This window comes from Oryctolagus cuniculus, chromosome 5 (genome assembly GCF_964237555.1).
Source record: "Oryctolagus cuniculus chromosome 5, mOryCun1.1, whole genome shotgun sequence".
In the NCBI taxonomy this organism is placed as follows: domain Eukaryota; kingdom Metazoa; phylum Chordata; class Mammalia; order Lagomorpha; family Leporidae; genus Oryctolagus; species Oryctolagus cuniculus.
In genome coordinates this window covers 107,353,963-107,369,189 of record NC_091436.1, presented here as the reverse complement: position 1 = coordinate 107,369,189, position 15,227 = coordinate 107,353,963, and the positions used below count along the sequence as shown (strand labels likewise).

The 15,227-nt window shown below is 34.4% G+C and overlaps 1 protein-coding gene across 3 annotated transcripts in view; it reads right to left on the bottom strand.

Annotated features, from left to right (window-relative positions):
* Nucleotides 1-291: 291 nt before the first annotated feature.
* LOC138849795 (protein eyes shut homolog) overlaps nt 292-15,227 on the bottom strand; it is a 339,290-nt gene continuing 324,354 nt past the window's right edge. For 2 of the 3 annotated variants that reach the window (XM_070074651.1, XM_070074650.1), the window contains one exon: nt 292-1,644. In XM_070074651.1, coding sequence (XP_069930752.1) covers nt 1,362-1,644 — 283 coding nt within the window. In that variant the 3' untranslated portion in view covers nt 292-1,361. The remainder of the gene's footprint in view (nt 1,645-15,227) is intronic. The other variant, XM_070074652.1, reaches the window with a different exon arrangement.

Genomic DNA, 15,227 nt, shown 5'->3' with positions numbered 1-15,227 from the left:
GTATTTATGTACATATATTTTCATAAAGCTAGCATCTTTTTGTTATTTTACTTTTACTTGGAACATGCTTGACTATGAATTAATGGGAGCAACTTTGAGCAAGCTTGCCAGAAGTTGTGCATCAAATAAATTTTTACCTTTAAAAAAGCTAATCTGGACCAAAAGTATTCCAATGTTATCACCATTTCCATTTTTGAAACTTATCTTTTTAAATTGCCTCTAAAACTTTCCACATATTACTTTAAATACCAAATAGGGAAAATATATTTTATTTTAAGATGGAAATCCAAATAACTTTCAGAATTTGTTCTGCTCAATAAAATGGGATATTAAAATAAATATCACATTTAAAAAATGTTTTACTTAAGTTTTGTGTGGTTTAAAAGTGACAATATTGGGGCTGGCGCCTGGAATACCGCCATCCTATATGGGCACCAGTTTGAGTCCTGGCTGCTCCACTTTCTATCCAGCTCTCTGCTGGATAGCAGTAGAAGTCTGGGATAGCAGTAGAAGGTGGCCCAAATCCTTGGGCCCCTGCACCTGTGTGGGAGACCTAGAGGACGTTCCTTGCTCCTGACTTCGGATGGGCACAGCTCCGGCTGTGTGGCCAGCTGGGAACTGAACCAGCCAAAATGGTTCAGTCTCTCTCTGCCTCTCCTTCTCTCTCTGTAACTCTGACTTTCAAGTAAATAAATAAATCTCAAAAATAAATAAATAAAAGTGACAAAATATTTCCTGTGTGGTTTCTGTATTGCCTTTTATAAGACAATGGTAATAAAGAAGTTTTGTAATTACCATGCATAACTTCAACAAAAGACCAAGGATGGGATCAATATAAATTTGAAAGCTTAATTTCTGATTTTCTTTATGTTGAAAGCTGCTTTATTACCATATAGCCACTATGAAACTTGTCCTCTATAACTTTATGTGGAATTTAGAGTGTTTATGATTTTATTTATGTCCTGTTAATTTCAGGACATCCAACTGATCTAGACCACACGGAAACCAAAGTTTTATTCCTAAACTAAGGAAAAAATGGCACTCAATGTGCTTATGCAGCCAAAGCGGAGACTGAAGTGCAGGACTGAGCCTATTTGGGCAAAATTATTAGCAAGTTATAGCTGCCTGTTTTTCTCTTCAGACCCCTGACATAAACCATCATATTCTCAATGGTTTAACCTGGCCTTATTAGCCTCATTTGCATGAGCAAGTCTGTGTAGTCAGCGATGAAATTGCCCAAAGAAGCAATCCAATTATTCAAGTGAAGGCATTTTACTTTGCCAAATGAGATAGCAGTTTGCAATACCAATCATTAGGCACATTTGAGATATGTCAAACAAATATGTTAACCGCATTATCCACTAGAAAATTTGATTTGTTTGGAAATACTTGCCTGCAAATCCTGAGACACACTTGCAGAAGAAATATCCGCTTAAATGTATACTGGTTGCTCCAGTTTTGCAGGGCACAGATTTATAATATTCTGTTCCACTGTTGTTTCTTCCATATCTTTGCAGACAGCTACAGTTGCAGTTGTGCAAATGGGCAGGAAAGAGTCGATGCTCTGGTGAACTCTGGTTTCCTACCCAATATTCATCATTGACAACACGGAATCTGCCAACATAACCAGCAGTACAAATGCATCTGAGACATGCAAAAAGAAAAAAAAAAATCAGCTATATACTTTATTTCAACATATGTAAGTCACATTTTAATTTATAGCATGAATTATTTTTTCAGATTTGTTTATTCATTTGAAAATCAGAGTTTAGAGAGAGGGTGAGACAAAGAGATCTTATCTGCTGGTTTACTCCACAGATGGTCACAAAGTCAGGAGCTTCTTCCAGGTCTCCCACGCTGGTAGCAGGGGACCAAATACTTGCGGACATCCTTGGCTGTGTTTTCCAAGCCACTAGCAGGGAGCTGTTTGGGAAGTGGAGCAGGCAGGACACAAATTGGCACCTATGTTGGATGACAGAATCACAGGCTGCAGCCTTACCCACCATACCACAACGTGGCCCTAGGATGAATTATTTAATAAGGATGATTGTAAGGTGTATATTAAAAATAGTCTTATAGCAAGTGCCCTCTTTGGCAAAACTTAATTTTGTCTAAATGATGAGTGGAAAGAACATTGATATAAAACAGAGCAAGACACAAATACATATTCTTCCACTTAACTGTATTAGGTATAATTTCATAACCTCGGATTATACTAAATGACAGAATATTTATGGCATGTGTATATACATATCACATATAAAATAAATTATTCAATCACGATTTGTCACTCAATGCAATTATTCATCTAAAATATAACTGAGGGGCAAGGCCAGGCATTGTTTATTATATTCTGAAATAATCAAAAAACTTTGAGACAGGTATTTGGAGCAGTAGTTAAGAGGGCGACCACATCCCATATTGTAGTGCCCGGGTTTGAGTTCTGACTTTACTTTCAATTCCAACTTCCTGTTTAGGTGCATCTTGGGAGGTAGATAGTGATGACTCAATTAATTAAGTGCCTGCTGCCCACATGAGACACCCAGATTGAATTACTGGTTCCTGGATTCTGCTTGACCCAGCCCTGACTGTTATAGGTATTCAAGGAATGAAGGACCCATGAAAAATCTGTCTCTGTCTCTGTCTCCCTGTATCTTTTTCTTTCTCTGTCTGCTGTTCAAATAAAGTGAAAATAAACAAGTGATTTTTCAAAAGCTATGATACTGGGGTTGGTGCTGTGACATAGCTGTTTAACCCACTGCCTGCAGCGATGTCCACTTCTAATCCAGCTCCCTGCTAATGTACCTGGGAAGATAGCAGATGGCCCAAGTTTTGTGCCCCTGTTCCCATCTGAGAGGCCCAGAAGAGAATCCTGGCTCCTGGCTTCAGCCTGTTTCAGCCATGACCACTGAGATCTTTTGGGGGCTGAACACCTTTAATAACATACATGTAAAACTTTTACACAAATTTCAATTTTATATATCTATATTCTTGAATATATAATGAATTTTATGGATTCAATCTTATTATTTTAAATATTGACTTAAGAGAGTTCTTAAATCTTGTTTCGACTTTAATAATAAATATAAAACTTTTACACTAATTTCAATCTATATCCAATATATTTTTCTGATAGTTTTTGATATAATTTCCATTAAATGAAGATAACTGTGAAATAAAACACTGTATTGCATGTAAATGTATTTGAAATGCTTGCAAGTTCAATTGATCTAAGTCAATTATTAACAAAATAGAGATATTGTTTATGAAGTTAGAAATGAGTTTTTTACATATTTCTTCACTTGATACAAAGATGAACAAATGTACAAATAATTTTAGTACATACACATTCAATAAATTGTAATGGGTTCTTTCTCAGCATTATCTAATGTAATACAAATTATAAGATGATGTTTTCATACATTATTTAAATCCCCATAGATATTCCTTTGAATGCTGTGTATAAAATTGAAAGACAAAGCACGAGGAGAAAGAAAACTAAATCGTAGTGATAATGGTAAGCCCAAAATAAGCTACTGAGATTTTCCAGTATCTTTGACAGGGATTCCAAGGGCACTGAAGATAATCACACAAACATATCAGTGGGTTTCAGTGAGCAATATTAAATAATTTGACTGGTTACTATTTTTGAAAATCAAAATCAAAAGTCACTATATTCATAAATCTGTAGGATGGGTTTAGAGACAACAAGTATCCAAAAGTACACATTTTCTTGTATACTCATCTTTTCTTAATTTGTTTAATTGTAATTAAAGATCAACCTGTTTGCTCCAAACTTCTGTACTTTTCAAAAAAAAAATGTTTGACACAATCTACACATATTTGGGAATTTATCAGTATTTATTATATTTTGTGCAATCCTTTATAATATAGCATTAATTATTGTCATATCTACAGTTGTTCCTACCTACATCCCTAGCCATTTATATTTATTCCTATATTCTATTTTATTAATTTAAAAAAATCATATCCTGGTCAAATATAATGCTCTGAAATATGCCCCTTTCATTTAATGATATGTCTTGTATACTTGGATATCAATTTAAGTTAGATACATTATTTTCAAAATATGTCATGGTAAAAATGTATCATACATACTGTTTAATCTTCTGAAATGAGTAGTTTTCTTAGTTTTTTTTATTTATCGCAGTAGCAATTATTTAAAATGGAACAACTTATACAAATTTGTGTTTGGATTAATACTTTGTCTTGAATCCTACATTAATACATCATACATTTGTCTAAATACACACACACACATATACAGATATAAAGTTACAGCATTCTCTTAATTAATGTATTTGCAATGTTTTTAATTTTTCTTTGTTTTAATCTTCATGAACAAAATTATTGGCCGGCGCCATGGCTCACTAGGCTAATCCTCCGCCTGCAGCGCCGGCACCCCGGGTTCTAGTCCCAGTTGGGGTGCCGGGTACTAGTCCCGGTTGCTCCTCTTCCAGTCCAGCTCTCTGCTGTGGCTGGGAAGGCAGTGGAGGATGGCCCAGGTGCTTGGGCCCTGCACCCCCATGGGGTACCAGGGGGAAGCACCTGGCTCCTGGCTTCGGATCGGTACAGCTTGCCAGCCGTAGCGGCCATTTGGGGGGTGAAAAATGGAAGGAAGACCTTTCTCTCTGTCTCTCTCTCACTGTCTAACTCTGCCTGTCAAAAAAATTATTATATTGAATTTTTTGAATTAGAATAGCGTTTGTTTTAGTTTGTTATTAGAGGTGTTCTAATAGATGTCAATCATAAATATCTATTGATTTTTTTGGTTTTGGTTTTGTTATTTGATTTACATTGGATTTCTTAATTTTATAATTGATTTGTGGTGTGATTGATACATTAAAGTTTGCAATGTTTGCCTGGTCTTTATTCTCTATTTGTTGTCTTTTAAAATTTATATATTTCAGTTAATCTTTGGACAACTTCTATACACTATCCACTGATAGCTTGGTATATTAATGAACATTAGAATATTTGAATTATTCTAACATTACAACACTAGAATATTTGTTCATCTTTCTCGTTTTAACTTTCTTTTTTATATTTTTTTCAATATATCTTCAGTTTTTTATATCTGTTAATTTTTTTGAATTAATTATATTTTGGCTGGCAAAAAATTAATTATATTTTGTGGTGTAGTGGGTAGAGCCGCTACCTGCAGTATCGCCATCCCATATGGGCGCCAGCAAGTCCCTGCTGCTCCACTTCCAATCCAGCTCTCTGCTATGGCCTGGGAAAGCAGTAGAAGATGGCCCAAGTCCTTGGGCCCCTGCACCTATGTGGGAAAACCGGAGGAAGCTCCTGGTTCCTGGCTTCAGATCTGTGCAGCACCTGCTGTTGTGGCCAACTGGAAAATGAAACACCGGATGGAAGACCTCTCTCTCTCTCTGCCTCTCCTCTCTCTGTATAACTCTGCCTTTCAAATAAATAAATAAATAAATGTTTTTTTTAAATGAATGAATTAAATTGGAAAATAATGTATTCAATTAATTCATTCTTAAATACCTTCTCCAATATTCCCCTTAAGAAAATTGATAAGCCGGCGCCGTGGCTCAATAGGCTAATCCTCCACCTTGCGGCGCCGGCACACCGGGTTCTAGTCCCGGTTGGGGCGCCGGATTCTGTCCCGGTTGCCCCTCTTCCAGGCCAGCTCTCTGCTATGGCCAGGGAGTGCAGTGGAGGATGGCCCAGGTGCTTGGGCCCTGCACCCCATGGGAGACCAGGAAAAGCACCTGGCTCCTGGCTCCTGCCAGGATCAGCGCGGTGCGCCGGCTGCAGCGGCGGCCATTGGAGGGTGAACCAACGGCAAAGGAAGACCTTTCTCTCTCTGTCTCTCTCTCTCACTGTCCACTCTGCCTGTAAAAAAAAAAAAAAAAAAAAAAAAAAAAAAAAAAAAAAAAAAAAAAGAAAATTGATATACTTAGCATTCACCCTAATGTCTTTATTCATATTGTTTAATAAGTGTGATCAGATTTTTCAGATTGTCAATTTATAAGTCTACATTTAAATGAAATCTATGCTTATCTTCAGTTCATTTCCAAAGACTTTATCTTCATCTTTGACAGTTTTTCCTGCACTGATGTATTTTAATTTGTTTGCTTAATTATATTTTGTTTTAGCAGCACTAATAAATTCTGTGAATTATATTCATATTATAATCAAAGATCAATTTGAGTATTATATGCTACCACTACTTCTTGTACAACAAGTACAAGAAAGTACTTGTTGAATACCTAAGAACAGTCTATGCATTGATAACAAAAATACTTTTTAAAATTTTATTTAAATAAATTTTTGATTGATTAACATCTTTTAAGTCTTATAGAAAATAATTTCTATTTCCGTATCCATAAAAGCTTTTTTAGATTTGTAGCATCACCATTTCAATATAGTCTGATTTTAACTGGTTTCATCCCAAGTTATATTATTTTAATTATGAAACAGAAGCAAAAATCCCTCAAATATCAGGAAAATATTTTAACAATGATATATAAAGATGATTGCACATACATTCATATATCTCTATAATAATTGCACCGATTTGTAATTTTTACAAAATTTTAGCTTGTTTTTCTCTCAAAACCTCAGCATAATTGAGAATAATCACATATCTTTTTAAATTAAAGATTTATTTATTTTACTTGAAATTCAGCATTACATAGAGATAGAAGGAGAGGCAGAGAGAGAGAGAGAGAGAGAGAGATCTTCCATCTGCTGGTTTACTCTCCAGATGACCACAACAGCCTGAACAGTGCAGATCCAAAGTCAGGAGCCAGGACTAGGTCTACGTTTCCCATGCAGGTGCAGGGTCCCAAGGACTTGGGCCATTTTCTACTGCTTTCCCAGGCCATAGCAGAGAGCTGGATTGGAAGTGGAGCAGCTGGGTCTCAAACTGGCACCCATATGGGATGCTGGCACTGCAGGTGGCAGCTTTACCCTCTATGCCACAGCGCCGGCCCCAATAACATATCTACTTTAGTTTGCTTTGATGGCGGTTCTATTTTTCTCCCCTTTAAATATTTATTTCATATACTTAAGTATTTAATTATTTTACCTCTCCTGAAAGAGCTACTGCCAAAACAATCAGACCTATCGTTTCTGTTTCGAGTAGATTTCTGATTTTTAAGTACCTTCTTTACTTCATATAATGGATTCATAAATGTAACATAACAATACACCTAATAATAAAAATAGACCAGCACAGTGTCCTAACTCTAATATAAAAAGCAAAAAAGGACAATAATTTCTAATGAATGCATTTTATACAAAAATACTAAAAATGGTTGAACTGAAAGACACACTGAGGTGTTTAGCTATTTGCATACAAATAAGAATTTCCATGCGTGTGGCAACTGTAAAGACAGATAAAAACTGTCTGGCGATAGAAATTCAAGTAGGATGATGCATTTTTCCAACATGATTTATATAAACTTGATAGATTTTTAAATAAAATATAATATTTATTTCATTAACTAATAGTTTCACTCCTGTAAAATCCAATGATTATTAAAACTGTGCAAATTGACTGAATATGTAAAATGAAAGCCAAATCTAGGTTTAGATATTTATTAAAATTTTTTAATTTAACACCCATTTTTACCGAGGTTTTTCAAAATTGTACAAACCATGGAGCATTTTTTCTTCTGTGAGACTATTCTGTGCATTGAAATATTTATGACATTCATCATTCACCATCCTCCTGCTGAATGCCAGCTGTCTTAGTCAAATATTCTGAATATTGCAACTGACCCTATAAACTGATGAGATACCCCCGACTTATTAAAAATTATCTATTATTTATTAAGGAATTAAGAACTTAAAATGTATTATAAACCATTATAATATTATAATTTAAATAAAATTTAAATTATTATTATAATTTAAATAAAATTAAATAAACTTTGAATAATAGGTAAATTTCATGTAAATGGATTCTATGATAAAAAAGGAAAAGGCAGAAACTTATTAACTGAGAACTATATAATATGGACACTTAGAAATAAGGTAATTAATATTATTTTTCATTATTTTAATTTTAAGAATGCTTTTCGAGAAATAGAAGAAACTAAATTTATTATTCTACTTGCTTATTATCTTAAGTCCTAAGGTTATGTTTCATACACCTTACATATTGCTGTTTGGCTAAAATATCATGAAAAGCATTTCAAACTTGATTGAGCTAAGCTCTAGAGAAAGGTCATCTTCCTAAAGGTACTGTATAAACACCTTCACAAAATTCAAAGTCATACCAGATAATGTGAAAAGCAATGCAAAAGGTTACACCTATGAAAAGTTATTTAGATATTACAAAATAAAATAAATATCTGGTCCTGTAGCCCAAAATCACATAGCATTTAAGCATTGGATTGTTTGAGATATGAAGTCGAAAGATGAAACCTCATGCAACCTGAGGCTATAATACAGTCAAACTTTGACTTTAAATGCATGACGCATGTATTGGTTTATGTACAAAAGAAAAAAAATCATACTGGAGAAATAATTTGATGTTCATGCAACGGATTTCAAGTCTTATCAATGTTGAAACCTAATTAGCAAAAGCACTTCATTTAGTGAAAATTACTGTAATTATTTTTGGAATGCATATGTACAATGGAATATCTAACTTGACATTGTTTAAGTGAATTTGAATTTTTACTTCTATATCAATTTACTACAGCACTTAAAAAAGCAAGATTATTTGGTTTCCAGGACATCAAAGATAGAGAAAAGTATATGTAAATACAATAGACAAACTGTTGCAACCACTAGAGGAAACGTAGTTTAGCAGTAATATGACTAATTAAATACTCATACACCCCACCAAACACACACACACATACACACATATGCATGAGGGTTCCACAAAATATTCATGGGAAATGCATTATACAAGAAAACCATGCATGGATTTGAAAATTAAACTTATCATTTAATTCCATTTTTCTCTGAACATTTTCACTTGTATGTGGGTGAGTGTTGGGGTGCATATACAATAATAATCCATTTTCACATGTAGAATTTCCTTCTTGTGTGTGTGTGTGTTTAATATTTTATTTATTTGAGAGGTAGAGTTACAGACAGAGAGAGATGCACCTGCTGGTTCACACCCAAAATGGCCACAGTGGCTGGAACTGGTCCTATCTAAAGCCAGGAGCCAGGTGCCTTCTACAGGTCTCCCACACAGCCACAGAGGCCCAAGTACTTGGTCCATCTTCACTGCTTCCTGGCCCAAGAGCTGGATCTGAAGAGTAGCAGCCTGGATGTGAATCAGCATCCATATGGGATGCTGGTACAAGGAGAGGCTTAGCCTATTGCAACACAGCACCAGCCCTGCACGGTATATTTTTTAAAGTGAAGTATATCCACATAACATTTTTTGCTTGGGAGGCATAAAAGTTTGCATAGCATGCAAAAATTAAAAAGAAATACAAAGTAGACAATTCTACTTGTTAATTAGTCACTGACATTATGGCAAATTACAGCAGCTTTAGAAATGAAGAGTTACTAGAATTCTTATTTCGGAAGCAGTTTAAAAGAAAACTTTTCAAAATATATTTTCTGTGGCAAATTATATAAGATCTATATATAATAACCTTCCTGACTATCCAGAAATAACCTTTGCAACTCTACCTGATTTCTCTTGGACTTTCAGATCTTACATATTAAACTATAACTTTCACTTAGAAGTTAAAAAGTAGTGTTTGGTTTATATCTAGCACTCCGTATGAAATGTGCATCTCCAAAATAGCCTGTACAGGAAAAGCTTTACATTTCCCAAAAAAATAAAAACAGGAAAAAATAGCACGGCAACACAAACTACTTGTATGTTCAGAAAGTGAAAACGATAGTTAATTTAGTAGTTAAAAAAAAAAAAATCTGCTTTCAGGGCAAACACTGTGGCCTAGCAGGTAGAGCCACCTCCTGCAGTCTAGCATCCCATATAGTTTCAGGTTCAAGACCCAGCTGCTCCACTTCTGATCTAGCTCCCTGCTAATGAACCTGGGAAAGCAGCTGAATTCCTTGGGCCCCTGCACCATCATGAGAAACTGGGAGGAAGCTTCTGTCTCCTAGATCCCAGGTCTTGACCAGGCTGGCTCTGTCCATTTTAGCCATTTTGGAAGGGAACCCGTGAATGCAAGATACCCCTCTGCCCGTAACTCTGCCTTTCAAATAAATAAATAAATCTTTAAAAAAATCTGCTTTGTATCTCTTAGTGCAGAAATACGAAAAAAAGACCCATACCTTACACTTTATACAAAAATCAACTCAAAATGGATCAAGGAGCTAAGTCTACAACATGACTATCAAATTACTAGAGAACTTGGGGAAAACTCTTCAAGACATTCAAATAGCCAAAGATTTCCCAGAAAAGAACCCAGAAGCACAGGCAATCAAATCAAAAAATAGACAAAGGGGATTACATTCCTGAGAAGTTTCTGCACTACAAAGGAAAATCAAGAGGCAATCAACAGAATGACAGAAAATAATAACAAGTTACTTTTAGTATATTACCTGAAGACAGGTAGAAGGTATCATTTCCAAACACCTTTACAAAATGTCTTTGAATTCATGGTACTCAATGATTTTTTTAAAGATTTATTTATTTATTTGAAAAGCAGAAAAAGCAGAGAGAGAGAGAGAGAGAGAGAGGTTTTCCATCTACTGTTTTGCTACCCAAAATGCTGCAATGGCCAGAGCTGGGCCAGTCCCAAAACAGGATCCAGGAGCTTCATCCTGTCTTTCATGTGGGTGCAGGGGCCTAAGGACCTGGGACATCTTCCATAGCTCTCCCAAGCTATAACAGAGAGCTGGATCAGAAGTGGAGCAGCCGGGACTCAAACCAGCTTCTGTATAGGATGCCGGCACTGCAGGCTGAGGCTTTATCCTTTATGCCACATCATCGGCCCCCACAATGAATTTTTGATTCATATATGCATCAATAATTTCTATTTTGGCATGACACTTCTGATAACAAGTAGAGATTGGGAATTTAGGCATTTAAGGCTGAAAAAAGTAGTTAATTTCATAAACACTTCAGTTTGACCTTGTGTTAAATTATGACACTGCTTCCCCTTGCTTGATGCCATGCCTTGTAATATTTTGTTTTTGGTTCCTTAAAAGTTTCCCCAAATTCCAAGTATTTTTTAACTTTTCCTGAAAAATATGTATTACTCTAATTAGTGTGAAATATTTTGCTTATTTTATGCAATTCAAACTGACCTCATTAAAATTAAGCTTCAATTGAAAACATATTTATGCATTATCAGCCATCTGTCTGTTAACATTACTATTATTGGTGTTTTTCATTGCAAAGAAATCCTCTAAAGTACTATTATTTCAAGACTATCATTATTTGGCTTTCTCAGTTGAACTTTGCTAATTTCTTTTAAAAATTTCTCCACCATAAAACCACAGAGACATTTTTCTATATTACTGCCCATTAAGTGATGGATTTTACCTTTTATGTGTAGGTCTTTAAATAAATTTCAAGTGAACTTCTATATAAAGTATTAAGTTGTATTCCATTACTGGTGTGATATTGAGCCATTTCCCCAGTATCATTTACTGAAATACTTTGTGCAGTAATATCAATTTATGGACAGATTTCTTATATATCTAGATCCCATTTGTACATGAGTTGTTCGCAGAGCTCTTTGTCAGTTCATCCTTCATTCTCTCAAAACCTCCGTATGGGTTTTGTAGTCCATCATAATAGCTGGAACAAAAAGTCCCACTCCATTTCTCATCTTTATCAAAGATTACTAGACTATTTATAAAAACATCCTTATTTTCTACAGATTTAAGAACATACTGATTACTTTTACAATAACCTGGAATCATTTGCAATACTGAATTGAATGAGTGAATTTATTTGGAAATACTTGTTCTCTTAGCCATTTTTAAATATAATATATAACGCATGGATTGTAATTTTTTCAGAGCTTACATTATCTTATCATTTTATTGATCTTAGTGGTTAGAGGAACAGTGTATTTTTGTCCTCATGTTTTTGTTGTATTTTCACAAACAAGCATCTTTTGTTAATTTCTATTTAATATTTGGCATATATTTTTATTATAGGAAATGATAGATGTTATATAATAATTTCTAGATGTAATTGATAGAGAAACTTAATTATACATTAAGTATTTATATCTCTGAAATATTTACTGAACTCCATTGTTAGTAGTAATTATGGACAATACCATGAACTCATGAAAATGCTGATCTTTCAACTGCAAAAATGCAAGATTCTCCAGATACCAAAAAAGACAAAGTAAAGAGAAACACAAAGTCAGAAGAAAAAATGGCCATTTAATATAGAACAAGAGATTATTGTCCCACCAAATAAAATGCTCCAGATGATTGTTGTTTCATTAGGTAAGTAATTATTGAGCTCTAATATATGTGTCTTTCATTCTGGGCTTCCTTTCCTTATCAAGTCATCTTCAAAGTTCTTCATGTTGAGGTATATCTCAGCAATTTATTGCTAAATAATATCCTCATTGTGTGTGTGTGTGTGTGTGTGTGTGTGTGTAATATTTTATTTTACATTCATCAGTTGATGGACATTTGGGTTCTTCTGCTTCTTGTCTGCTTTTAATAAAACTATCTGAATATTGATGTACTAGTGTTTTGTGTAGACATATATTTTAATTTTTTTCTGGAGTACATATTAGAAGTGGAATTTCTGTGTCATATTATAAGGCTTAAAATAAATTTTCGGGAACAAAAAACTATTTTCCAAGTACTTGCTTCATTTCACAGTGCTACCAACAGCATATAAAGGCCCGTTATGCATATCCTTGCCAACACCAACAGTTGTTATTATCTTTCCTTTTTATTATACCCATATCAATGAGTGTAAAGTGTTACCATTCTTTTGAAAGGCTTACCTGTTTTTTTCATATTGAGTGCAATGTTCTTTAATTTATATGGCATAACATTTTAATTGATTTTAGGATGTCAAACTGATGTTGCATTCCTGTTTAAGTCCAACTGTTCTTGGTACATAAATCTCTCTATATATTGCTGCATTTTGTGTTCTATCACTGTGCTTAAGTTTCTTAGATAAATAAGATACATTGGTCTGTAGATTTTCTTTTATGTGTTCCCCTGGTTTTGGTATCAATATAATATTGGCCTCATAGAATGACCTGGAAAATTTTACCTTCTTTCCTATTTTTGGAAGAGGTTGTGTATACTTTCCATTAATTCTGTCTAAATATTTGCTAGAATGTTCCAGTGAAGCCATCTACTCTTGGGCATTACAGAGTTAATACTAAGTCTGTTTTAATTATTGATCCAATCATTTTGCTTATTAGAGATATATCCAGATTTTCTATTTCTTCTTGAATCAGTTTCAGTGGTTTTATTTTTGGAGTATCTTTTAATTTCATCACAGTTAACTTATATATATATATATATATATATATATATATATGTATGTATCTCCACACTTGTTCATGATGTCTCTTCATGATTCATTTTTCTCTTTTTTTCTAATTTTAGTAGCTTGGTTCTTCTCTCTTTTAAGCTTAATCTCTTGAAGATTTATTCATTTTGTTAATACTTTAAAAGCAGATTTTTTTGCTTCAGAGATATTTTTTATTGTTTGTTATTATTTCACTATGTACTTTATAATTTCCTTCATTCTGATGGTTTTATTCAATTTCCTCCATTCACTGTGTTGTGGGGATCTAGAATATTGACTAATATATAATATTTAATGTAGGCATTTACAGATATAAATTTTATTCTGAATACTTTCACCCCATCAATTTGGATACGTTGTGTCTTCATTTTTACTTTCCTCAAAGTATTTTCTAACTTTCCTTGTAATATCTTTCAATACATTTGTTAATATAATTTGTTAAGATTTCCTGTTTAATTGTGAATCTACAAAATTTGTTATTCTTCTTTATGCCTAATTTCATCATGTTCAGAGAACACCCCCTTTCTGTTATGTCCACCCTTTTAAATGTAATGCAGCTTGCATTACTGCTGAAAATATTGAGTATCCTAAGAAAATGGCCATGTGCTTTTAAGATTACTCTGCTTTTGTGGGTAGTGTTTTTTTAAAGATATCTGCCAGCTATAGATGATTTTTCATGCCAAATCACTTATATCTTTGTTGATTTTCTACCAAATGTTATTCCTCCTATTGAAAGTGCAGTATTAATAACTCCAACTATTACTGTTGTATTGATTGTATCTCTCTTTAATTGTGTTAGTGTTTGCTTCATGTGCTTGTGAGTACATGGTGTTCTTATTTTTCTTTACTAACTATTTTATTTCTCTTTTAAGGTTCATTTTGCCCAATATAAATATAGAGCCTTACACTTTATTGTAGTTTTCCTTTTTTAACTTTCATTTAATGAATATAAATTTCCAAAGTACAGCTTATGGATTACAATGGCTCCCCCCCCATAACTTCCCTCCAACCCGCAACCCTCCCCTTTCCCACTCCCTCTCCCCTTCCATTCACGTCAAGATTCATTTTCGATTCTCTTTATACAGAAGATCAGTTTAGCATACATTAAGTAAAGATTACAACAGTTTGCTCCCACACAGAAACATAAAGTGAAAAATACTGTTTGAGTACTAGTGATAGCATTAAATCTCAATGTACAGCACACTAAGGACAAAGATCCTACATGAGGAGTAAGTGCACAGTGACTCCTGTTGTTGACTTAACAAATTGACAGTGTTGTTTATGGCCTCAGTAATCACCCTAGGCTCTTGTCATGAGCTGCCAAGGCTATGGAAGCCCCCTGAGTTCACTGACTCTGATCATATTTAGACAAGGCCATGGTCAAAGTGGAAGTTCTCTCCTCCTTCAGAGAAAGGTACCTCCTTCTTTGATGACCCGTTCTTTCCACTGGGATCTCACTTGCAAAGATCTTTCATTTAGGTCCCCCCCCCCCCCAGAGTGTCTTGGCTTTCCATGCCTGAAATACTCTCATGGGCTTTTCAGCTAGATCCGCATGCCTTAAGGGCTGATTCTGAGGCCAGAGTGCTGTTTAGGACATCTGCCATTCTATGGGTCTGCTGTGTATCTCACTTCCCATGTTGGATCATTCTCTCCCTTTTTGATTCTATCAGCTAGTATTTGCAGACACTAGTCTTGTTTATGTGATCCCTTTGGTTCTTAGTCCTATCATTATGATCAATTGTGAACAGAAATTGATCACTGGGACTAG